We start from the raw sequence: 23,867 nt of genomic DNA on the forward strand, positions 1-23,867 counted from the left end.
TTTTTTTTACCACTTGGAGAATAAAGCAACCCAAATGCAACCTATGCAAACGGTGTTACATATAGTGAGACAATCAAACATTTCGATAAACGTCCAAATATTTTCACTTCATTGATCTTTCACATTTTCGTTGAAATTTAAAGATTCGCCAGGTTTTCAATTTTCTCAACTGTCAGTGAGACATTGCAAACTTCCGGTAACAAAGATATCGTTTGTATCTCGAACTCGATGGTTCAAATATTTGTAAAGCTTGTTTTCAATAAATTATAATTTTTTAACGAAGTTTTTTTTTTAAGTAAATATTGCGAGAATCAATTTTCAGAAATATTAATTTCTTAAATAAAATCTAAAAAAGAATTTGAAAGACATTAATAAAATTTCAAAAAGATCCCAATTTCTATTCATAAAATGTTTAAGCCTTCTTTTCATTGTTCAAAACAAAATAATTTTTAGTATAGAAATATTAATTATAGTTCAGAATTTTAAAAAATTTAAATTTCTTTTTTATCATTCGAAATAATAAATTTTTGGAAATTCTAATGAAGAAATAGAAAATATAAAGAAATAATTAGAAAACTTATATAAATTTTTAAGAAATTCAAAATAAGCTAAGAAATTCTATAAGCTAGTTTAAGTTTGTTTTTCATTTAAAATATGAAAATTTTTTACATAATAGCATCATCGAGTTCTATTTGAAAAGTTCTTGCATTTTGAAATAAAAAAAAGTGAAGAATTCATTAAGTTTAATTTTTTTTCTACGTGAAGAACATATTCCATCGAGCATATTCCATTTTCAATTTCACGATAGTGGGGATGGTGGGGAACATGTGTATTAGAGGGCCAAGCTTAAAGAATCTGCTTCGTACAGATATTGCAGTATTGTATCGTCTTCCACAGATTGCACACAAAATTTAGTAAAATTCTTGATAGTTTTTTCTTCTTCTATAATTTAGAATCGGTTCGATAATTTTGTGAAATTGCATTTGGAAATCTTGGTAAGTAAAAAAGAATAATTATGTATCATTATTAGCTGTATTTAAAGTATTCTTTAATAATTTATTATTAATAATCTTAATATTTATTTTTATTATCTTTGATCATACTTATTTATTAATTTAAATAAGATTTCGACTGATTCAATTGAAAATATTTAACGTAGAATAAAATTAGTGATAATTAATATTTTAAAAAATCTAAGAAATGATTTTTATTTTATTACAAAAAAAAAATAAGAGAATTTTATTAAATTAATGAATAACATTTAATGACAATTTTCATATATTTTTTTAATTAATAATTGGATTTGAAGTTATAGAAATTTTTAACAAATTTTGTACTTAAATTAATAATGCTAAATTAATATTAATAGTACTTTTATTAAATTTATTAAATTAATTAATTTTTATTAAATTAATATTAATAATACTTTTATATATTATTATATATTAATAATACTTACGTTAAAAGATTAAAAGATTATTTTACATAAAAAAATTGTTTAAGTAAACAAAATTAGATATAATTTGATTTTTTCCCACATTATTGGATTTTATAAAATATATTACCGATTTCGATCTGTTGTAAATAAAAATTTCAATAAGCAAGTCAATAAGAAATAGCAATTAAATAAATTAAATCTAAAAACTTAAAAAATTAATTTATAAAAAAATATTAAATATTCACAGAATTTAATATAAATTATTACAATATAATTGAATGATAGATAATGAAAAAAAAAAAAAAATAAAAAAGTTTCAAAGTTTCAAACAAAAATAATCGAAAATCGTTGATCGAAAATCATCTTATTCCTTTCTTTTACTTTATTGTGTACATTCGCGCTTTCTCTTTTCCTGATTTACTATTTTCGATATTTACCACGATCTAATCAATTTTGCTCACGTTCGAGCTATTTTCCAGGCTCGATTTCGTGATATCGAAATGAACTTTCTCCGATCGACTTACGAAAAATAAAAAATAAAGAAAAATGGCTACACCTGAAATTCGGCGATGATGCAACTCACGATCGACATCTAATTCCAATCACGTCGAATTTCTTCTTTTCTTATTCCTTTCTTTTGTTTCTTATGCAAAGTATTCCTCAGAGAATGGACGATCATTTCACCTTCGAGTTCGATAATTTGTGTAATCGACGAAGCAGTAAATCACCATGTATGCTCGTAATTATGGCGATTATTTGATTTGGCCTTATTCGTCAGTCACGTTTGTCGAATCTAATGTCTTTTTTAATTTTATTATTTAGTATGTTAAAAAAATTAGAATTATAATAAGAATATTATGTGAAATATAATATAATAAATATATATATATATATATATATATATATATATAATTATTTGAATAAAAAGAGACCAATAAAAATTGAAATTTGAAATTCTATGTTATTAATTATTAACTTTCGTAAGAAGCTTCAAAAATGCTTTTTTGATTTTAATATTTCGTTAAGCGTTATTAATTAGTTTTAAACATCAATATTCGAGTTGTATAAAATATTTTCAATATGAAAAAAAAAAAAAAATTGTACATCTAGATTAAAATTATGTTTCTGAATAAAAATCAACATTAATTTTGTCAAAGATATTTACATATAATTTCAAAAAATCTTTAACTGATGATTTAACTTGTTGATGATTCTAATAATAATTTTTTTTAAAAATCGAAATATTGAAGACAAATATTCATATATCAAATATATTTCATAATTGTATATAGCTTGAATTTTTAAAATACAAACCTTATTAAAAAAAGCTCATTCTTTGAAAAATCAAATTACTTTTAAACATCAAACATCTCGTATAGAAAATCAAAATTTCTCATATAGAATATTTTCTAAAAAAATATATATATATATTTGGTATATATCTAGGTTAGATTTATGTTTTTGAATAAAATTTAATATTAATTTTGCAAAGGTATACATTTTCAAAGAAAATCTATAACTATTTAACTTATAGATAATTCTAATGATAATTTTTTTAAAAATCAAAAAAAATACGAATAATTTTGCACTTTGCTCGCTTGTCGAGTACGAGTATCAATATTGATTGTTAATAATTATTCCTGTGATAAGCACGTTTCCTTACGAATTGCGTCAACAATGAAAATAGATAGGGTTCTGTAAATATAATTAAAGATTAGAGCATTACAATTTATGATAATAAATTCGATATTTTTTAATTCGTCGGATTACAGTTCGCTATGACGTTGCTACCACCGACGGCAGAACAGCAGAAACGGATAAACGAGGAGGTTTCGACAGATCCAGAAACGAAGAAACGCGATGTGGCTGCTATACGCGATTGGCTCTCGAAACAACCTCATCTGCCTAACCATATGGGTCTGAGTTTCTTTCTATCCTGCGAATTGATTAAAATGAAAATTAAATAAGAAGATCGAAAAATAAACATAAAAAAACAAATAAATTTAAGAAATTTTAACAAATTTATATTTTAAATTTTGTTTAATCTTAAAAGTATTATTTAATTCCAATAACAAAAAATATTTTGAAGTGAATATGTAATTCTATTTTCTCTTTTTTCTATTTTTTAAAATTACTATTTAAAATTCTACACTAGAAATATTAAATTGAATACACTTTTTATTTTTGTTTATTTTCAATAAGATTGTCTATTATTCGAAACAATTAAATTTATAATATAATTTTTTAAGAAAAAAATTATTAAAAATTCGCCTTTACTTTAAACTTCTGTGTTATGGAAATTCGCAATTTTTTAAATGCAGACGATACGAGGCTCGAGAGATTTCTGTTTGGCTGCAAAAATAGCATAGAGAGATGCAAATTGATTTTGGAACGATATTTCAGCGTACGTACCGCAATTCCAGAATTTTTTGCCGTTCGAGATCCACTTGCACGAGAAATTCAAGAATGCTGCGAAGCGATGTAACTATTTCATTAATTAATTTGTGATTTTCATTTTTTTGGAATTTAATTTAATATATTTTTTCAATTAGCCAATATTTCATTTTACCATCATTAACGGACGAAGGACACCGAGTGACGATTTTACGATTAAAAGACAGTGCGATAGATAAATTTTCTATTCAGACCATCTCTAGAAGGATTCTTATGGTCCTGGATACTCGTCTGATAGAAGAACAATGTCTATCAAATATTATGGTGATCGATCTCGAGGTAACTGTAAAATTAACATTATTTTTAAATTGCAAATCTCTTTTTTTACATTTATATCGTTGTATCATTTCATTATTGAAATAATTTCAAATCGAATAGGGATTTGGTGTGGTTCATTTTACGAAATGCAGTCCAACTCAGAGTATTGTTCGTAAGGCAATGTTGGCAATGCAAGATAGCATGCCATTACGACTTCATAGAGTTCACTTTCTTCACGCTCCTGCATTCATAGAAAATATTTTAAATATATTTTATCCTTTATTAAAAATTCGACTGGTTCAAAAAGTAAGTGATATTTAAGCATTTAAAATTAGATTATTAGGTTTCATTTATTTTATGTAAATATTTACCATTTTTAAGTTTCGAATTCATACTGGTGGTGGTGAGGAATTGCATTCTTATATGAACAAAGATATACTTCCAAATGAATGGGGTGGGAAAGCAGGCACTTTGGATGAGTTAAATGGTTTGTTAAAATTTTTAATTGTTCACATGATTACATATTTGAGGAAATTATTTTTATCTTTTCCTTCTTTTACTCAAATAATATTTTTAGACGCGTGGAAAAAGAAAATTGAGAAAAACAGAGACTGGTTTTTGCGAGAGGAAAAGCTCAGTCGAACGAACGAAAATGCTAGACTTCCAGAATCAAAAACGAGACTTTTAAAAGAATTGGAAGGATTACAAGGTTCTTTTAGACAACTAAATATTGATTAAGATTTTTTGAGTATATTTTTTATAAATTTATTTTTGTTTACTTTTTATTTTTATTGTACTTTTATATTGTATTTAAGATTGTGCCTAATAAAAAAATATTAAAATAAAAAATGTTATTTCGTATTATTTTTCAACATATATATAAATGATTTAAAACTTATACTTTTGTAAATTTTTGTAAATTTTATCTCAAATTTTACAAAGTATAGACAAGGAGAGAATATGGAGGAAGAAGGATAGAGATAGGATAAAAATGTGGAAATCAGCGCCATCTTCAGAGTGCCGCAAATGAAACTCAATACACAAGGACAGAAAATAATTGAAAAAGGACAGATATATCAGAATTAACTCTCAGCGCCATCTTTTGGATATCAAATACATCTCTTCAAAACATAGTAGATAAAGTAGAGTAAGAATTTACAATCAGCGCCATCTTTCAATTACTTTTAGAAAATATTCAATCTCATAATATTTTTATAAGTCAACAGATGGCGTTGATTGTTAATTCTTACTCTACTTTATCTTGTTTTTGAAGAAATTTCTCTGTTATTCAAAAGATGGCGCTGAAAGTCAATTCTGATATATCTCTGTCCTTTTTCAATTATTTTCTGTCCTTGTGTATTGAGTTTCATTTGCGGCACTCTGAAGATGGCGCTGATTTCCACATTTTTATCCTATCTCTGTCTTTCTCCCACCATCTTCTTTCCTTATTTATACTTACTGCAAAGTTTATATATATATATTCAAGAAACGGCTCCGATATTTCATTAACTTTATTAATCTTTTTTCCTTCACTTATTGATTAAAATCTTAACAGAATCATTTTAATAGAATCTATTCATAATCTAATTTTTAAAAAAATTTTTATAATATTGATTTTTATAATATATTTAAAAATCATTGAAATCAATGTATATACACTTTTTCTACAAATTTCTCTTGTATCATTAAAATTCTATACTTGGATGGAGACTAAAAAAAAAATAATATAAAAAAAAAATCTGACTTTATAATAAAAACACTTTCAACGATTATTGGCTCATTAAACTTATCTTTTGGTTATTAAAATGTTTTTCAGGCTCGAATTCATCTTATTCTCTTTTTCAATCACACACATATATAAATATATTCATAATCTTCTCACATTATATCTGAAATTCTTTGTGCAATGCAGAAATGCACTTCTCAGTCGTGTCATTAATCTTACCATAATCTTTCCATTTAATTCGTATGAAATTAATTCCATTTTAAAATCGTTCTTAATTTCTATTAGAAAAAACCATTTGCAATTCATTCATAATTATTATAAATTTATTTATAATACTTTCTATCTCTTTTAAAAAGGCAATTTTCTTAAAAAAATTCGAAATCTCGTTCGACTTTTTTCATCGCAATTAGAAGTTCATTTTCAATTATCATATCTTATGATCTCCCTAAAAAAATATTTATTTTGTAATTGATAAAATAAAAATATAATTAATAAATAAATATCAACTTAAAATATCAATTAAATAAAAAAATAAATGCATATTCGATCTTAACACTCGACGACCACTTATACCAGATATAACGCATTGCAACGTGTTCTAAGTTGTTGCGTTTATCAGTCCTATATACAATTTAAACTGTTACTTAACAATCAACTTCAAACACTTAAGTCCACCTCAGTGTCTGTCTTCTTTCGTGTTCGTTTAACGGACTTGATGAGCTAATGGTAGCCCAAGTTGAGGCACAACAGCAATGCAGAAATCCCTTTCGGCTGTAATCTTGCGGATTGTTTGCTCGTAGTCGCGAATCGCACGTAGTCAGACATCGAGTATAAGATCCACGACAGCTATAAGCCGGCACAAAGGAAAAACAGTTGTTATCAATTATCATGCGAAGGTGCAACGTCGTTTGCGAGGAACGCAGAAAAAATTGCATTTTTTCGGGATCGAAAACGTGTCGTATAACGTGGATAACAGGTAAGCGTTTCACCAATATAAAAAAATATCATCTACAAATAAAAAAATATATATAAAAATATAGAAAACAAAGAATACAAAATATTATTATTGCATATATCTCAAACCTCAATGTTCAAAGGAATTCAATGAATTTTAGATTTTAAACATTGTTATAATATTTTAATTTGAATAAATAAAAAATTGCAAAGAAATTGCATTTTGCTTTAATATTTCAATTTAGATAATGAAATTCTCAAATTATCAAAGTTCTATTAGATTTATAACTTTTATCTTATTCCTTCTAACAAAAAGAAAATATAAAATGCATGAAAAGATGCAAGAAGGCGCAACATCTCGAAGTCATTCGACGTCAGCGTTTCAATTCAATTACTGCGCAAAAGGTGCATTGCGATTGAAATGGAATAAAGCATTCAGCGTTTAATAAAATTCACTGGAATATATTTTCCTGGTCATTTTCAAGCCTTCTATATCACGCAATTTGAAATTTATGCATTATGCTAAAATTTTTCTTATGTTTTCGAAATAATGCATTATATAAGCATTATTCCAATTACATGGGTGTATGTCTTAACAAGCTGGAACGAACAATTAATTAATCGATTAAATAGTACTATTTGAATGGATTGCATAACGAAATGTTTCATGTTTTCTTTACCTATGCAACAGTCGTTTTCAATTTTAATTTCAATTTTATAATATTACAAACAATTTTTTGAAGCAAATCAAATAAACAAGTTTCAAAATAAATTTTCAAAAAATGAAAATTCAATTATAGTCTATAAACCAATTTAAATATTATAATCTTCAAAGTAGAGTATAGTTTCAAAAGTAATTTGGGTTCTTGAAGCTTTAATATTATTTCCCAAAATAACTTCCCAAAGTAACCAATATTACAATGAAATTCATTCATAACTATTACGTAATCATAGTTCCCAGACTCATTGCCAATTTCATTGCAGAACTTTCATAAAATGAATTTACAAATGTAAGCAAAAATACTATTTCAATCCTTCATACTTGGAAATCTTTTTGCCACGTTGCATTGAGTAATAATTAAGTTGTCCACTTCTTCTTTTTTCTTTTCTAGTTTAAGCAGTCATTTTTCCTACATTAAGATTCTCTATCATCGTCTCTTTGCGATATTCAACAAATTCTTTATACTGTCAAATATTTCAATAATCATCTCTGCATCTTCCTTTTAAAAATCCAATCTAAGAAATCCAAGAAAAATCTCCGAAACATCATCGATCGTTAGAATTCTAAAACTGAAAATTGGCCCAAGGGCGATCGATTAGACAAGTACAATTAATTCGATTAATTTAATGATGGCGACTGTGGCCGCCAGATATACAATCCTATCTTGCCGCACTGTACAAGGGTGGATTGATTTTTCACCCTCTGACGTCATGAGCGAGGTTAGCATGCGCGTGAAACAGATGCCAACCGTTCCAATGCTTTTTATTTTCACATCTCGATTTTTTTTTTTTGCGTAACTTGCCGGTTGATATCCCTTTATCGAAGTCCTATAATCTCGATGATCAAAGTCAAATACTTTCCTAATTCACAATTCGAAACAGTTGGCTCGTTAATATTTGCTTTTAAATTCAAAAAATAGAAAAATTAATTTTAATATATGTATAGAATAAATTATATTTTATAAAACAGAATTTTAGATTTGAAAAAATCTAAATTCTTTAAGATTTCTTTTAAAAAAATTTAGATTCTTAAAAGACAACAATCATATATTTATTATTTTAATTTATAAAAAAAATATACTAAGCACTTCACAAGTAATGTTGTATCAAGATAAATCATTATCATACTTTAAAATCTTTTAATAACTATAATTAAATACTAAGTGTTATGATATAAATCATTGACATCATGACATTTAAAATCTCTCTAAAATAGATAAGTTAGGAATAAAAAGATAAAAGGGTGATATACTAGCAAAGGAACTAAATAAGACACATCGGAGTCAGAGACGAGTTCATTCAATGTTGTATGATTGGTCGACTACTCGTTGTTTTCTCTCGCTTGAACTCTCTTCAATGCCTATATTTCCCTCCTTTTCTGTTTTGATGATTCTCCCTTCCTGGAGCTTTGATTCTCTCTTCCTCCAGTTGATTTAGAGGGATAGAGAATTCATCGTCAACAATCGAGCTGATCCTTTGAACGTGCACATGTGCATTGTCGAAATGATGGGATATATTTACCTAGGAGTCTATTTCTAGGATATTAACTATCATCAATTATCTGAACATGCATTTCCTATTTATTTGAAGTTATTACTCCATTTTCTTATCAAAATAAAATTTCGTTCAATAATAATGCACAATCTTTTTTATTTATTTTGAATAATTTAAGATAACTAATCTTCTTTAATTTTTAAGAAACTCTTTGGAAATAAAAAATAAATAAAATCTAATATAATGATAATTATTGTATGCAAACCATAAATTTCTATCTGTAATGAATTATTATTAAATTTTTCATTCAATATTTTATATTTTATATTTATCAATTAAGTAATAGAGAAATATAGAATAAAAACTTGGAAAAAATTATACTATACTATATCCATATTCACTATGAAAAATTAATATCTATAACCGTTCATAGTAAATGTCTAATGATTAATTACCTTTAATCTTTTCAATATATATTTATAGGTGCCATATTAGTCAAAAGATTATAAAAGACATCCAGATTTAATCCCATTTTGTTTTCCAATCAGAATCTCACGAAATTCCAATCTTCATAATCTCTAAATTATTAAAAATGTTTGATTAAATTTCAATACGTATTACATTTAAAAAGAAAAAAAAGTATCACAGATTGTTTAACCAAATGTCAATATTAAAACGAAACGTGATGGACCGTTGAACGACGAAGGCTGATCTAAATCCATGAGGGCTGTTTACCACGCTCGACTGCTTCATCTGCTCCCCACTTCGATTCGCCAGGACGTCAGCTGGAACTTGCGTGGTGCGTCCTGGGTGTGCAGCGTGCCGCTGCAGCTTCTAGTCCATTGTCACGATCCGAAAGACGATAGAGACAGAAGGAAAAGAAAGAAACTTGCGGTGAAAATTATTGACTAATCAGACTGCGTTTCAATAAGGCTTGTATCATCGAACTTGGACCTACGTAACCTCACTTTTGTCACTTCGTTCGTCCCGTTTTTCATTTCGTATCATAAACTCGCGTGAACGTTAATGGAACACGAGTTTATGGATTCGTCTTTCTTTAACAGAGACACTGTCCATTAAATATCACATTAAATCCATTAAATATCACAGTGCGTGTAAATAGACGTGATTTCGTGCATTTATAAGATTCGTTTCATCTATGCAAAGTGGTATATGCAATACGTTGCGGACATAGACGGTACGAGCGTCGAAACTGTCGCATGTCTCGCATTTCATTGTGCCCGAAGAAACCGGCGTGAATGTTCGTATTAATTGAATAGTGTACGTTGATGAAACGTCTTTTTCTGTGCCGATTTGTTGGCGTGATATTTGAGTGAATATATATTGGAAGACAGAAAAATAAAAACAAGAGCACTGCCAGTATCAGAATCGTTTGTCAAATAAATCAATCTTCTAATTTGGTAAGTGAAACAATTTAAATTTGAACATTGCAATGACGCAGAACATACATATACGTTTAGATGCATTCAATTGACACATCAATCTTGCAGTTGATTGTTAACTGTTGCTGTTTATAAAAGTTAAAGAATTATTTAAGTGTTTTATTTTCCGAGAGAAACCAGAATCCATGCGAAAACATCATTACGTGTCAACTATTCATATCAGTGTTCTCTATCTCTTTGTCTAACCTTTGTTCTGACTTATGTAAGAGACCACACTGCGTGCAGGCTATGTCTCTGGCGTAATACGTTGTTCGAAGCGATCACACGTGAATTTTTTCCTATCACATCTTTATAGAAAATCTAATTTATCTAATTTCACTCTTCGATAGAAAATAACTCCATCAATGATAATATCTTGTTAAACCAATCTTGATAGATGTCCCGTTGTGCGTCAACAGCTGATATATCTATAACGAGCAACTTCACTTAACATTTGATAACATGATAAATGTAAAATAAAGATTTAATATCGAAACGAAATTTAATTCGAAAAATATGTCTTTGTTAAATTCTTGATGTTTTAATTCTTGAAAAAACATACTAGAAATATGTTTGTTTAATGAAAATTTTATTTTTATTATTCTGAGCCATAAATAATAGTTTGAATGTCGTGATGTATGTTACTTAATTGTTCGATGGCATAAATGATTAAGTTAGGATTTCTAAATTGTATTCCAGTCTGAAAATGATAGCGATGAAGAGTAGCGAACGTAATCGCGTGAGCGTCGAAAGCGATTAGCCGTTAAAAGAGGTCGGCAATAGGAGCAGCGTTTACTTAATTAATGCGGCCGCTACGCGGCTCGTTGACCCCGCTGCAATTCTCGGACTCTTGGATTGTCCTTCGACGAAATTGATTTACCGGCCGGGCAGGGACGAATGCTGTTTCTCCGTCGGTTCAAATGCGCCATCATTTTCTCTTTTTTCTTTCTTTTTTCTTTTTTTCATTTCTTTTTTATACTCTGCTTTACCTCTTTTCGTTCATTTTGCTGACCTCTCGACAATTTTGTTCTTCTGCAATGCGTCAACGGACTTTCTGCACGCAATATATGTCCATATCACCTTGAAGTTTACTTTCAGCAGTAAAACAGATTTCGATAAAATTATTCAATTTAGTCGAAAATTAGAGTGATTATTATAATAGTAGGCTAATCAATATAATATTCTGAATTAGAGAAATTGTTGTATATATTTTAAAGAAAGGAATTTTTTTGTATATAATTCTAGATGGAAGTTGAAGATCGTTAATAGGTTATGTATGAATCAAACAAGAAAAATTTAAATTTATAAAAAATCATTATTGAAGATATACGATTTAAAAGTCAAGAATTGTCTCAAAAATTATTGTGAACATATATTGTGAACATTAATAAAGGAACAAATATTAGTAAATTGAAATGAATTTAAAAAAAAAAATACAAAGCGTAATTTGTTTATTTCTCTTGTGATGAATTCTTATTCATGAGCAATTATCTATATGTATACATTTGCATAATTCACTTCTCTTTAAATGATTAATTCAAGAGCTCGTCACGCAAAATAATTTTTCCTTCATCTTAGATAACGAGGCCTTGAGATAACGCTGCCTGAAATCTACGGGAAAAGGAAATCATCAGTTTCTTCAAATATATCGAAAGTTTAAATGCTTTTCGGTTGAAATCATTTTCTGATACCTACCGAACCTCGACCTAGTTGGGAAGTTTCATTCAAAGCTGCTGCGTAATACCCAAAGTGTTTCTCATCGTGAATGAACCGTTCGAAATTAATCGTTCACCCTGCTGAAATGAAACGAAAACGAGTGAATGCTAACATTTATGGACTAATGTCATTCGTAAATAAAATCTAAATAATAACTCAAAATAAATAATAATAGAATAAGAAAGATAGAATTAAGAATTAATAGGAATTTAGATAATAAATTAAAAAATCGATGGATTTTATCCTTGAAGATAAGAAACAAGATTTTAGTGTTAATCTTTTTATGTATATTTATTGTATTTGTATATATTTATATATATTTATTATTTTTTGTATTATTTATTTACATATATAATAATTAAGTAATATCTTCTTTTAATGTAAAAAGAATATTTTAATTTTTTATTTTTTTTTTTTTTTAGTTTTTAGCGTAATTTAAAATAATTATATGTAATGTATAAAATTATAACATTTATACTCTTATAAGTTACAATATTTATCCTTATTAAATAAATAATACAAAACAATTTTTAAATTTTATAGAATTTATAATGAATCTAAATCCAAAGAATTGTTATAAAAATGGCAATCAATTCTTTAAAATGTAATTTTTTATTTTACATATAAATATTATTCTATAATTAAAATTAAAAAAATCAATTGATTTTTAATTTAAAAATTAATTTAAAAATTCATTGTAGATCATTTCTTGTTTTATTCTTAAATTTTTTTTATATAACAGAATTTATTAATCTTTAACCTATAAAATTTAGCTAATAATTTTCAATTTTTTAAGATCTAAAAAATTAATATTAAAATGGAAAATCATAATCATGACATATGATTAAAAATCAACTGTTTGCAATAAAAATTCTCTGCACTTATTTCTAAATTAATAATTGCACAATAAATTCAAATGTGTATTCTTTTCATCTTTCGAATCGTTGATCATTTCCGATCGTTCGGTAATTCATTACAATCTTCATACGTCACGTAATCGAGCTATTGCAGATCGATAAGACCTTGCGAGAAATCGACAACAACTTGTAACTTGTAATATGAGTTGCGACAATGGAAACGATATTTAATTGTCGATGCATAAGTAATCGTACGATTCTCGACCGCACTGCTGCCATTATCGATTGTCGTGTTCTTTAAAATTCGATCTTTTTTTTCTTTTTCTTTAATGATTTATTGGAAAGTTTTCTTGACTGTTAGGTATACAATTGACTTGCAAAATTATTTTTTTTTGAGTAATTATTTTAATAATTTATATTCTTTTTATCTTTAACAAAAAATTTCTTTTCTTTTACTATATATTAAATAGTTTTTATTATTAAATTTATACGTCAAACTTATTTAAATATTTATATTTAGATACATATTTATTAGATAATTAATAAGATGACTTGATAGTAAATCTTCAATAATTGAGGAATTAGTATTTATTTTATATTTACAAATAATCTAATTTTTAAAATAAAGAATTCTTATTCGCATTCATATATGTGATTTTCATATCATGATGTGGTGATTATTCTGCATATATGTTATAAACATGTCATCTAGTGATTATCGACGTGTCCGCATAAAATATAGGTTTTATAGCATAGCCAGGGACGGAATAACGTTGCTTCTCCTGTCATGCGACTGTCTCACCTGTCTTATACTCTTATTCATATTTGACAGTTAATTGATCGAATTGTAAATATAATATATCTGTTTATTTTTTTGATATACTTTTTATGTAAGTTTCGATCTTATTAAATTTTTTCTTTGGTTAAATATGTGCTTACATTATGCAAATAAAAAAAATCCATTTAGAAAAAATGATCAAATATGAAAAATAGATTTATTTAATTTGATAGAGATCTTTTAATCTTTTTATGCTCAATGTTGCATACATACAACATACATTATAATATTACTTAATTTAGTAATAGAAATAATTAAATAAATATATTTATTTAATATTTTTCTATCTTTTTTATAAAAAAATTATAAGAAAATGTTTCTGTTATTAATGATTGATTTTTTTTAGGTATCTGTAAATAAATTCTGAAAGAATTAATAACTTGTTATCATTTTTTCTGAAAAAATTTGAGGTTATAATTTTTTTTCATTGAAAATTGATTTTTTAATTTGTTTGTTTGAATTATTAATAATAAAATATTAATTCAAGGTGATTACAAGAGATAATATACAATCTACTTAAATGCAAAGGAAATCAACGTTTAATCTATTCAAGTATTTCGTGACGAATCAAGATCTCTACCGTTTCCACATTCGGATTGACCTAATCTATGTATAACCGAACCGAACGTCACAAATTGTCTTGAAAATATCTTGGGTTTCGTGCCTAGTATAAATTAGAAGCCAGTAAGTTTCGGTGAAAATTGGTGCGAACCGGACCAAGCGAAGGTTTGAAGTTCGGTTAAAAAGCACTGTGATACCATCCATGACAGTGTCATTCTATACACCGTCGATGGTTCAAACTTCATCCACGAACAGGACAAATCCCTTGTGTCCATAGTTCGGTTCAGGGTTAAGGTGATAGGCTAAGGTTGAGGTTGAAGTAACGAACGTTCGATACTAAATATAGTGAAGGCGCTTGCGGGGTCAAATCAATAGGCATTCTGCGTATACATATATATTCACGGTGCCTGGACGTCTGAACATTGCACGTAAGCTTAAAATAATCTATTCACGCCTACGTGACCGAACGACATCATGTCTGCACGTGTCTGCATCGTTATCAGCGACTTACTAATTTTGCGTTGAAACGCCAATTTGGAGCGTAGACCCACGTTCAAGAGTTCATTGAAATACTTTTCTGTTCAAGAGTTCATTGAAATACTTTTTTGTTCAAGAGTTCATTGAAATACTTTTCTATTCAAGATCTGATCTCATTTTTGTTTTGGAATCTTTTCGTTGTTTTAAAGTCTTTGAAATACATAGGATGCAACGAAAAATAAAATCTTGTATTATTTGAGATTTTTAACGGTTGGTAGTTACTTTTGCATTAAAGTAATATACTTTTCAGTTAACTTTTAATCCTTTGAAATGAATTTTATTAATGACTTCTGGTTTTTATATTATAGTTTAATTTATAAAAATTGGAAATCTCTGATTTATCTTAAATTTACATTTTTCTTTTAAATCTTAATTTCTCATAAGATTCACTTCACATTTTCAAATTTGTATTTGCATTTGTCTTGCATTATTTTACGTCCAAAATCTCTTTCTTTTACAAAAATCCAATTAATCTTAAAAAAAAAAGAAAAAAATAAAACATCAAAAAATCATAAACCATCTCAAACAAATAATCAAATACATGGCTCAAAGTATGTTATACAATTCAACAATTATACAATTATATCAAGCAACGAAGATCTTTATGTGGAACGTATTTATATTTCTCTGTTTGTATTTAAATAATTTTTTTTCTTCTAATTTCTAATTATTAGATAATTTTTGGAAATTTTTTTAAGAACATCATGTGCAAATCCATTGTTATTCACGGTATATGTATAAATTTCAGCATTGTTAGCTTGAGAAAGGGACCGCGAGGATCGACACGCGGCATCATCTTTGATTTTGTGAAGATCGGATGTGGACATTGCGCCATTCGATCGACAGAACGGTAGCAACGGAGGTAACCGCGTGTTCAAACGACCTGGCACGTGGGTGGGTGTATTGGATGAGAAGGGGTGATTGTCGGTGATGGACAATGAGCAGCCGCATCAGGAACTGGTCAAGTGTGTGGTCGTCGGTGACACGGCAGTTGGAAAGACCAGGCTGATATGCGCAAGGGCCTGCAATAAACACGTGTCACTTTCGCAACTTTTGACAACTCACGTGCCCACCGTTTGGGCCATCGACCAGTACAGGATATACAAGGACGTAAGTTCATGAGGTTGTCGATAATTGTGCTAATATGTTGTAGGTGTCCGTAAATCATTCGGTAGGAGTTCAATTTGGTAATTGCGATGATTTTAATAGAGTATCTGGAGATTCGATATCTGCGGTTTTACTTATTCATGGTTAACTGCGATAAGTAATTGCTTTTGCAATTTTGTCCCTCCTGACCTATGCACACGAAAAAGAAAATTAATTTTGAAATTCAAGTAATTAATATATTAGTTATATTAATAATTTCATCGAGATTTTAAAGTGAAAGTCGTAAGAATTATTTGAACAAGAAAGTATAAAAATTGTAGAAATTGTACAAATAAATGAAAAATTTTAATCTGCAATTGTTCTTTGATCAATATTTTTCTTCAATATTGAAAAATGAATGATTGCATATAGATTGCATTTGCTATAATGGATAAGTAATAAATTGCAATTGAAGAATGGGTTTCAGATTTCAGAATTTTTAATCTGGAAATAAATATTTACTCTAAAATTATTATTCTAGAAGATTTCGAATTTCTATATTGTATTTTCATCTTCATGAAAGTGTAGATTTTATGTCTAATTTAAACAAATGTCATATTTTATTATTAATAAGAATTCTTGTTTATATATGACTTCTATTAGTTAATTCATTTATAAATCTACTAGTTTTCATTCATTAATTTATTTATAGATATCAAAAATGATTATGATCGTGAAAATATGACAAAAATAAAAAAAATATGATTTATTTTAATCCATCAGGTCTTAGAACGATCCTGGGAAGTAGTCGATAACGTGAATGTCTCCCTGCGACTTTGGGACACATTTGGTGATCACGAAAAAGATCGACGTTTCGCGTACGGCAGGTAAAATTATATCAAATAATTATCTCAACAAATTTCTATTCTGTTTTTCAATCATGGATTTCATATTTTTTCCACTAAAACAAAAAAATAAATTTCAATTTTTGCAATTATCTCTTTTTCTTTTCGTTCTTAAATAATAAAAAATATTATTAAATATTATAAATGCTATTATAATTAATTAAAAAATCGAATTCTATAAATACAGATCAGACGTCGTGCTACTATGTTTCTCCATAACCAATCCCGTTTCGCTACGGAATTGCAAGGCGATGTGGTACCCAGAAATACGACGGTTTTGCCCGCAGACCCCCGTGCTGTTAGTGGGATGCAAGAACGATCTGCGTTACATGTATCGAGATGAAACTTATTTGAGCTATTTTCGTGATCGAAGTCCGTTCGTGAGGTACGTTATCTTTATCAACAACTATGTTAAATTGCATTTTCCTTTTCCATATTTAGAAGCAACACACCTTTCTCAAATCGATTTTTTCATTCTATATTGGACCTCGTTCAAATGCATTGATGCTTCTTTAACGATCGACCTCTTCGGCGAAGTGTGTCGAAGTATTGATTCCACAGATGCTCCATGATTCTTTCCCGATCAGATACACTGTTCTTATTAAGCAGAAACTATCTTTTTCTTGTCAATTGAGTGTATTGGCGATTATGAAGAATTATCGAAACTTCGAGTTTTTTATTAACATATTGACAGATTAGAAGAATATTTTGGTTTAGGTAATGAAATTTTTATTCAAATATACCACGTGATATGAAAGGAGATTAACTGAGCCTTGACATATCAGAAGCTCTCAAGAGATTCTTAAAGTTCATAGTGACTTTCAGGATTTTCTTTACGATCGTTCTGGATAATACTTTTATAAGAACACGTTTCATAAGCGATGTCCTTTAGAGTTGATATTAATTTGGAATTATTTTTACTGAGATAAATGATTTTTAGAGCTACGAGGAAGAGCGATCTGGTAATGCCCGATCAAGCTCGAGCCGTTGCACGTGAACTTGGCGTTTGTTATTACGAGACCAGTGTCTTCACGTATTACGGTGTTAATGAAGTGTTCGAAAATTCGATACGTGCTGCCTTAATTGCAAGGCGTCAGCAACGATTTTGGATGACGAACTTGAAAAGGGTGCAGAGACCTCTGCTTCAGGTATATAAAGTTCTATTAAGTTTACTAAAAAAAAAAAAAAAATTAATTTATATTAATATTAATTGAATTTATATTGAAATAATTCATCTAAATGATTAAAATTTATTCTCATTTACTATGAAGATTCCAATTTATAATATGAAAAAAATACGAAAAAATTCAATATTAATAATATTTTTTAAATTAAATTAATATTTTTCAAGAATAAATTGAAGAAATGAATTAATCAAAATATTGAAAAATAATAGTTTAATTTATTGATAATATTAATTATCAATTTCAGGCACCATTTTGTCCACCGAAACCTGTTCCACCGGAAGTGTGTCTAGCCGCAAGCACTTATGAAGAGAATATGAAGACACTATGGACAAAGCCTGTTCACACTGACGTGACTTTAATAGCCGGAAACTGCACGTTTTCCGCTCATAGGTGTCTTTTAGCCGCTGCATCGCCTGCATTTCATCGACTTTTCTCTATGGAACTTGTTCAAGAGCAAACACCTCGAAGTTCTAGCGAATCTAGCATGGTGTTTCATATTTCTTATCATTTTTTTACTATTTTGTTATCTTACTTATAAACATCTTTTATTCTTCTGAAGGTAAGTACGTTTGGTGAAGCAACGGTCGGTGATTTCAATGATGACACCGAGTGCCTGATTCGTATCGATCAATCAAAACCTGCAAAGTAAGTTTATCTGGTAAATCTGTTCAAATTATAGCATAGTTATACGATCTAGTTTAGAAACATGCATTAAATATTTAATATTTAAAAGAAATGAAAACCTTTATAGAATATATTATAAATATTTTATTTTACTTACCATTTATTCAAAAATAATTAATAATAATAATATGATACAGTGATTTTGAATGAAATTAAATAAATTTTATGAAAAATATAGAGTTTGGGAACAATTGAAGCGACGTTCGAGCTTTCAAGTACTGCCCACCATGGACAACCAAAAGAAACCGACTGGTACTACCAGAGATCTTAATCATCCTGCCTTCCAAAACATTCGTGTATGTTTGGTAAGTTTCTATATAAGAAACTAAATATAAGAACTAATTAAATATTTCTCTGTTTAATTTATAATAAAATCTCGATCATTATTCTTTTTCTATTTAATTTATTTATAGACTGAGAATACAAACGGAATGCAGCAATCAACGACAGTGGTTACGCTGTCTAAGTTAATTACGCCGCAGGCAATGCAGCAATGTTTGCAGTTCATTTATACGGGCAGCTTGGATAAACGGTATCACGATCTACAAGTACGTTGCGTCGATAGAATTATCTATGCGGGCAACTACACCCGTGGATTATTAAAATTTTCTTGTTTAATTGATGCAATAACTTGTGTAGATCGATTTTTTACATCATTATTGCATAGAAGAAAAAAACATTTATTTATAATTTTTATATAATAAATGTATATAATAATCTAAATAAGTTTTGTACTTTTCCTTTTAAACTATATAAGTATAGTTACGGTAAATCTATATAAATAGCTATTGAAAAAATAAGTTAATTTTTTTAAAGATTAGATCAATTGGTAGATGTTCCAGAAAATTGTGTGAACATTTTGTAATATTTGTATATTCAAATATACTGTTGGTGGGTTTTACTATTTTGGATCGAAGATAAAGCCGTAAAGTAAAATATTTTTCTTGTTGGAGGAATACTTTGTGCAAATAGTAAGTTTAAAGCTTAAATATGCTACCAGTGCGGTATGCGGTAACTAACGCGGCTCTATTCTTTCAGACAGCTCCTATTGGGCTTCTACTGGTTAGTACAATGTGAAATATGTTTGCTGATAAGAGCATACACATACATGATATTGTATACGCACGCATAATGTATAGACATTAGCTAAAAGAAATATCGATTCACCGTTTTCTACAATATATTAGATTATTATCATATTTGTTATCATTTTAGCATGTTACTTATTTATAAATAAATTTTAAACAAATTTTAGATGATATATAAATTATATATATATATTAATTGTGATTCATAAAATATATATAAATTTATGTAAAAGGTTTCTACTTTTAAGAATCATTAAATATCATTAAATCATTGATCATGGGTGCATGGAAAACATTATTAATTTTTTTTCAGCTGACAATCTAAAAATGGATTTTAAAAATTTCATTTCATAATCATGTTCTATTATAGAAAAATATTGGTTAATTTTATCTTCTTTCACATACAGGAAATTAGACAGGCAGCGGAATTCTTGGAGCTTCCGCAATTGTTGATGGTGCTTGGAACTCTACAAACTAGAGATCAATTTAATAATGATCTTAATAATCGCTACAAACACGTAGTGAGACAACGTTTAGAAGATATTTGTTTAGAACAAGGTAGAATATTGGTAAAAATTTAATTCAAAATAATTATTTCTTGTTTTCAATCATAAAATATGATTTTTTTTAGGACTCTTTGCCGATGTAACATTTGAATTAGATGATGGAAGTGTTCCAGCCCATAAAGCAATTCTCACTGCCCGATGCGATGTGATGAAAGCTATGTTCTCCGGTGATTTTCGTGAAAGCAGCGCAAAAGTAGTAAGTATTTTTCTTTTTAAAAATTATTTTAAACGTTTGTTCTGATATATAATAAAATTCATTGAACAGATAGTGTTTCCTGGTGTACGCGAATATACATTTCACAAACTGCTTTGTTATCTCTATACGGATGAAGTGCCAGCAATTTCCTCTGCCAGATGTTTGAACCTCTTAGAATTGGCAAATCGTCTTTGCTTACCACGACTAGTAAACTTGGTCGAGAGCAGAGTAATCGAAGATCTCGAGAGATTGTCTCAAAACGAGGGAAACGAGGCCGTGGAGAACTGTCTGAGATTACTGGAACCGTGCAAGGTCAGCTCTTCTTTCAACGACCAGTACATCGATCCATGAGTCCAATTTCTGATAGCTCATTCTCCAATTTGCATGTCGCAGTTGCATAACGCCGATCAACTAGCTGACTGGTGTATGAACTATTTATGCGTGAATTATAACAAATTGTGCAAGATGTCTCCACGAAGTGTGCGTCTTTTACATCCAGAGAATCAAGAATATTTAAATGAGCATCGATGGCCTCCAGTGTGGTATGTAATAACATTTAGAATGCAGGATTTTAAGCTGGAAATTGATTCATTTTATATTTAGAAATAATTAAATAATTAAAATTATGAATTATTTTTTTTGTTAAACAGGTATTTAAAAGATTACGATTATTATCAAAAATGTTTAGCGGAACGTGATCGAGAGAATAAGCCAACATTAAAAAGAAATCGTAATCAGTCCGGTTGTTTATGCTTTTCTGGCACAAGTAAAACTAGAAGAGAAAGTTCCAGCGGTGGTGAAGGTACAGCATCATCAGCGAACAACGATCCACAATCTGAACGACCTTTGTTCGACTCGATCGAGTCTGGTGAACAGGTTGTATGACAAGAGCCCAGCGGCCTACGCCGCTCAATCCGATTCATTTTGGTCCTACCCGTGCTCATGGTCTTCATATGCACCATTTTTACTATTTTGATACTGCTACAAATTTATACTTAAGAAAATTTAAACGCCGATAACAATTTATGCACATTGAGGATGCCTAAAAGCAAAAAAAGATAAAAAAAAGAGGAAATAGATCCTCTAATTTTTTATCAATCTTGTTTGTCGTACGCAATGAAAATGAATATTTCTGTCTAATGTACGTTTCTTCTTTTTCTTTGTTTTGAAAAATAACGTAAATGAATTGTAATTCCAAAATAATTGGTGAAACTGTATCTTTTGTACAATTTCAATGGAGATGAATCTGATATCTATATTGTTGAAAAATCTATTTAAAATGTGTACGATCTTTTAGAATTTCAAACGGGCGTCCGTCGTTTGTAAGCGAATAAAACAAGATGGTGCCTTTTATTGACGATTCGTCGTTGCTGCCACAGCGACCTTTAAACAGGGTGATGTTGAATCACCTGGACAGTTTTAATATGTTTTTGATTACAAATACGAATTGCAGAAAAAAAAATAAATCACAATATAAGTTGAAAAAATAAATCTTGCATCCCATTTTCCGTCAATGAGCACGGCACGTTTTTCGAATGTGAAGAACGTGAATGCTTTAAATTGCTCATCCATTCTGATCACATAAGTGATTTTTATACAAGAGATATTTCGGTGGCTGTTAAAATCTTTGAGATTTTTCAAATTTTTTCTGTTAATATTGTTCAAGATTTCTGTATATTCTTACAAGAAAATTTCTAAATCAATTTCAAAAAGAATTTTAGAATGCATCAAATCCGAATTGCATTTTATACCAAATCGCTCTAAATAATATCGCATCTAAATAATAAGAAATCTTGGACAGTATTTACTTAAATGATTATTATAATTTCCACTTCCCTCTCCCTAATAATAAAATTACAATTTAATTTTACAAAAAGGGAGTAGGAGGGAAATGTTGGAGAATAAAATCTGAATCAGAAAAAGCCGCTGAAGGAAAAATATTTCCAAGAGACGATAAAAATTTGCCGTACTTTTATCGATGCGTGTTAGACTGAAGAAAACGAGCAATAGCTTTAGTCCATAATAGAGCGTGATTATATTAAGCGGTAAATATAGTTCTATAAGAAATAACTATTAATGATAAATCAACGCGGATTTTTACATTGTTTGTACAGCATCCGACAACAGGCCATGCTTCATTTCTTGGGTTTCCATGCGACAAAATTACGATTTCTTCGAATGCGAGGAGACCTCTCGTATTTCTACTATTTTATAACAATTTATGGCTAAGTGAAATTACTATTTTCATCTTAATTGTCGATTAAATGATGAGGACATATGCAGTTCAATCGATATAAGTAGGATCGTCCAATAAAAACTGCAACATATCGATCACGGTAATGGGTTACTTTTAGAATTATAAATTGCGATTACATCGGTAAGAATAATTAATAGCTAGATAATGAAAGAATGAGAGTGAATCGATTATTCATAATGATTATATAATTATACGAATCCACCGTTCGTAAAATATAGAACGATGTTATGTTAGATGTATTTCTGTGTCAGAGTGAATCTTCGCGTATATTGTATATTTTCTTAGCAACTTGTACTTTATAAGGCACAAATTGGTCCTTGTATATCGAAGAAGCGTAATTATGCATCGTTCAAGCCAGTTATGATCATGCATAAATCTTCAATTAGAATATGAAGCAACCTGTACTATTAGCAGTCGGTATTACAAATATTTAATACTCGTTAGATCATTTTTTGTCGTGATTATTCAATCGATTCATTATTCAATCGATTCCCTTGCATTATTTCGCAATGAAAGTATGTTTGAATGAGTGAATGAATGAGAGAAAATGAGAGGAAAAAATTAAAATTTGCAAATACACATGACTCGTAATTTTACATTATATATCTTGTATTTAAAAACATGTACAAACACGCGTGATAAATTCGTAAAGTTTTGAAATAATTATTCAAATTATTAAATTCAAATATTTGAAACGAATTGAAAAGGAGAAGAAAAATTAAAAAATTGCAGCCATAAGATGCATTACTGCCTGATTTGTAAGAAATTAACGGAAATAATGTATACGCGATGTATATATCTGTTTCGGCGAGGGTGAGAATAACGTCCCACTTGTACGCTATGTCAATTTTAATGTCAATGTTATTCTTCGTCATTCCTAAATGTATATTTTATACCGAAGTC

At 28.6% G+C, this 23,867-nt stretch overlaps 2 protein-coding genes and 1 long non-coding RNA gene across 7 annotated transcripts; 2 read left to right on the forward strand and 1 right to left on the reverse strand.

Moving 5' to 3' along the window:
* Window positions 1-859: 859 nt before the first annotated feature.
* Window positions 860-4,992, forward strand: LOC122713867 (alpha-tocopherol transfer protein-like). The gene is made up of 7 exons (XM_043934676.1): window positions 860-995; window positions 3,211-3,355; window positions 3,760-3,919; window positions 3,991-4,171; window positions 4,271-4,456; window positions 4,532-4,637; window positions 4,728-4,992. Exons 2-7 carry the CDS (start codon window positions 3,217-3,219, stop codon window positions 4,886-4,888), a joined length of 933 nt encoding a protein of 310 aa, XP_043790611.1. The 5' UTR covers window positions 860-995; window positions 3,211-3,216; the 3' UTR covers window positions 4,889-4,992.
* An 851-nt stretch (window positions 4,993-5,843) lies between these two features.
* Window positions 5,844-23,627, forward strand: LOC122713993 (rho-related BTB domain-containing protein 1). Of its 5 annotated transcripts, none has more exons than XM_043934926.1 (16): window positions 13,629-13,949; window positions 14,385-14,886; window positions 15,744-16,105; window positions 16,865-16,968; window positions 17,174-17,371; window positions 17,927-18,134; window positions 18,418-18,660; window positions 18,733-18,818; window positions 19,036-19,162; window positions 19,271-19,405; window positions 19,896-19,919; window positions 20,353-20,503; window positions 20,577-20,707; window positions 20,777-21,019; window positions 21,101-21,249; window positions 21,358-23,627. In XM_043934926.1, exons 3-16 carry the CDS (start codon window positions 15,926-15,928, stop codon window positions 21,590-21,592), a joined length of 2,214 nt encoding a protein of 737 aa, XP_043790861.1. In that variant the 5' UTR covers window positions 13,629-13,949; window positions 14,385-14,886; window positions 15,744-15,925; the 3' UTR covers window positions 21,593-23,627. The 5 variants fall into 5 exon arrangements, with proteins under 5 accessions (XP_043790862.1, XP_043790859.1, XP_043790864.1 ...); XM_043934925.1 differs by lacking the exon at window positions 13,629-13,949 and adding an exon at window positions 14,263-14,307; XM_043934927.1 differs by lacking the exons at window positions 13,629-13,949; window positions 14,385-14,886 and adding an exon at window positions 5,844-6,852.
* On the reverse strand, window positions 6,860-9,615 carry LOC122713994. The gene is made up of 3 exons (XR_006346551.1): window positions 9,500-9,615; window positions 7,511-8,120; window positions 6,860-7,430 (listed from the first exon to the last, which is right to left on the reverse strand). It is a non-coding gene; the product is annotated as an uncharacterized LOC122713994 (long non-coding RNA).
* Window positions 23,628-23,867: the final 240 nt, after the last annotated feature.

The sequence above is a fragment of the Apis laboriosa genome, unplaced genomic scaffold (assembly GCF_014066325.1).
Source record: "Apis laboriosa isolate Shangri-la unplaced genomic scaffold, ASM1406632v1 scaffold26_cov146, whole genome shotgun sequence".
NCBI classification, from domain to species: domain Eukaryota; kingdom Metazoa; phylum Arthropoda; class Insecta; order Hymenoptera; family Apidae; genus Apis; species Apis laboriosa.

Coding starts and splice junctions, on each gene's coding strand:
- LOC122713993 (XM_043934927.1), top strand. CDS start 15,926: ATGGACAATGAGCAGCCGCATCAGGAACTGGTCAAGTGTGTGGTCGTC. Junction 18,661..18,732: donor GTTCTAGCGAATCTAGCATG/GTGTTTCATATT, acceptor ATTCTTCTGAAG/GTAAGTACGTTTGGTGAAGC. Junction 20,708..20,776: donor GTGAAAGCAGCGCAAAAGTA/GTAAGTATTTTT, acceptor TTCATTGAACAG/ATAGTGTTTCCTGGTGTACG.
- LOC122713867 (XM_043934676.1), top strand. CDS start 3,217: ATGACGTTGCTACCACCGACGGCAGAACAGCAGAAACGGATAAACGAG. Junction 3,356..3,759: donor TCATCTGCCTAACCATATGG/GTCTGAGTTTCT, acceptor TTTTAAATGCAG/ACGATACGAGGCTCGAGAGA. Junction 4,457..4,531: donor AAATTCGACTGGTTCAAAAA/GTAAGTGATATT, acceptor ACCATTTTTAAG/TTTCGAATTCATACTGGTGG.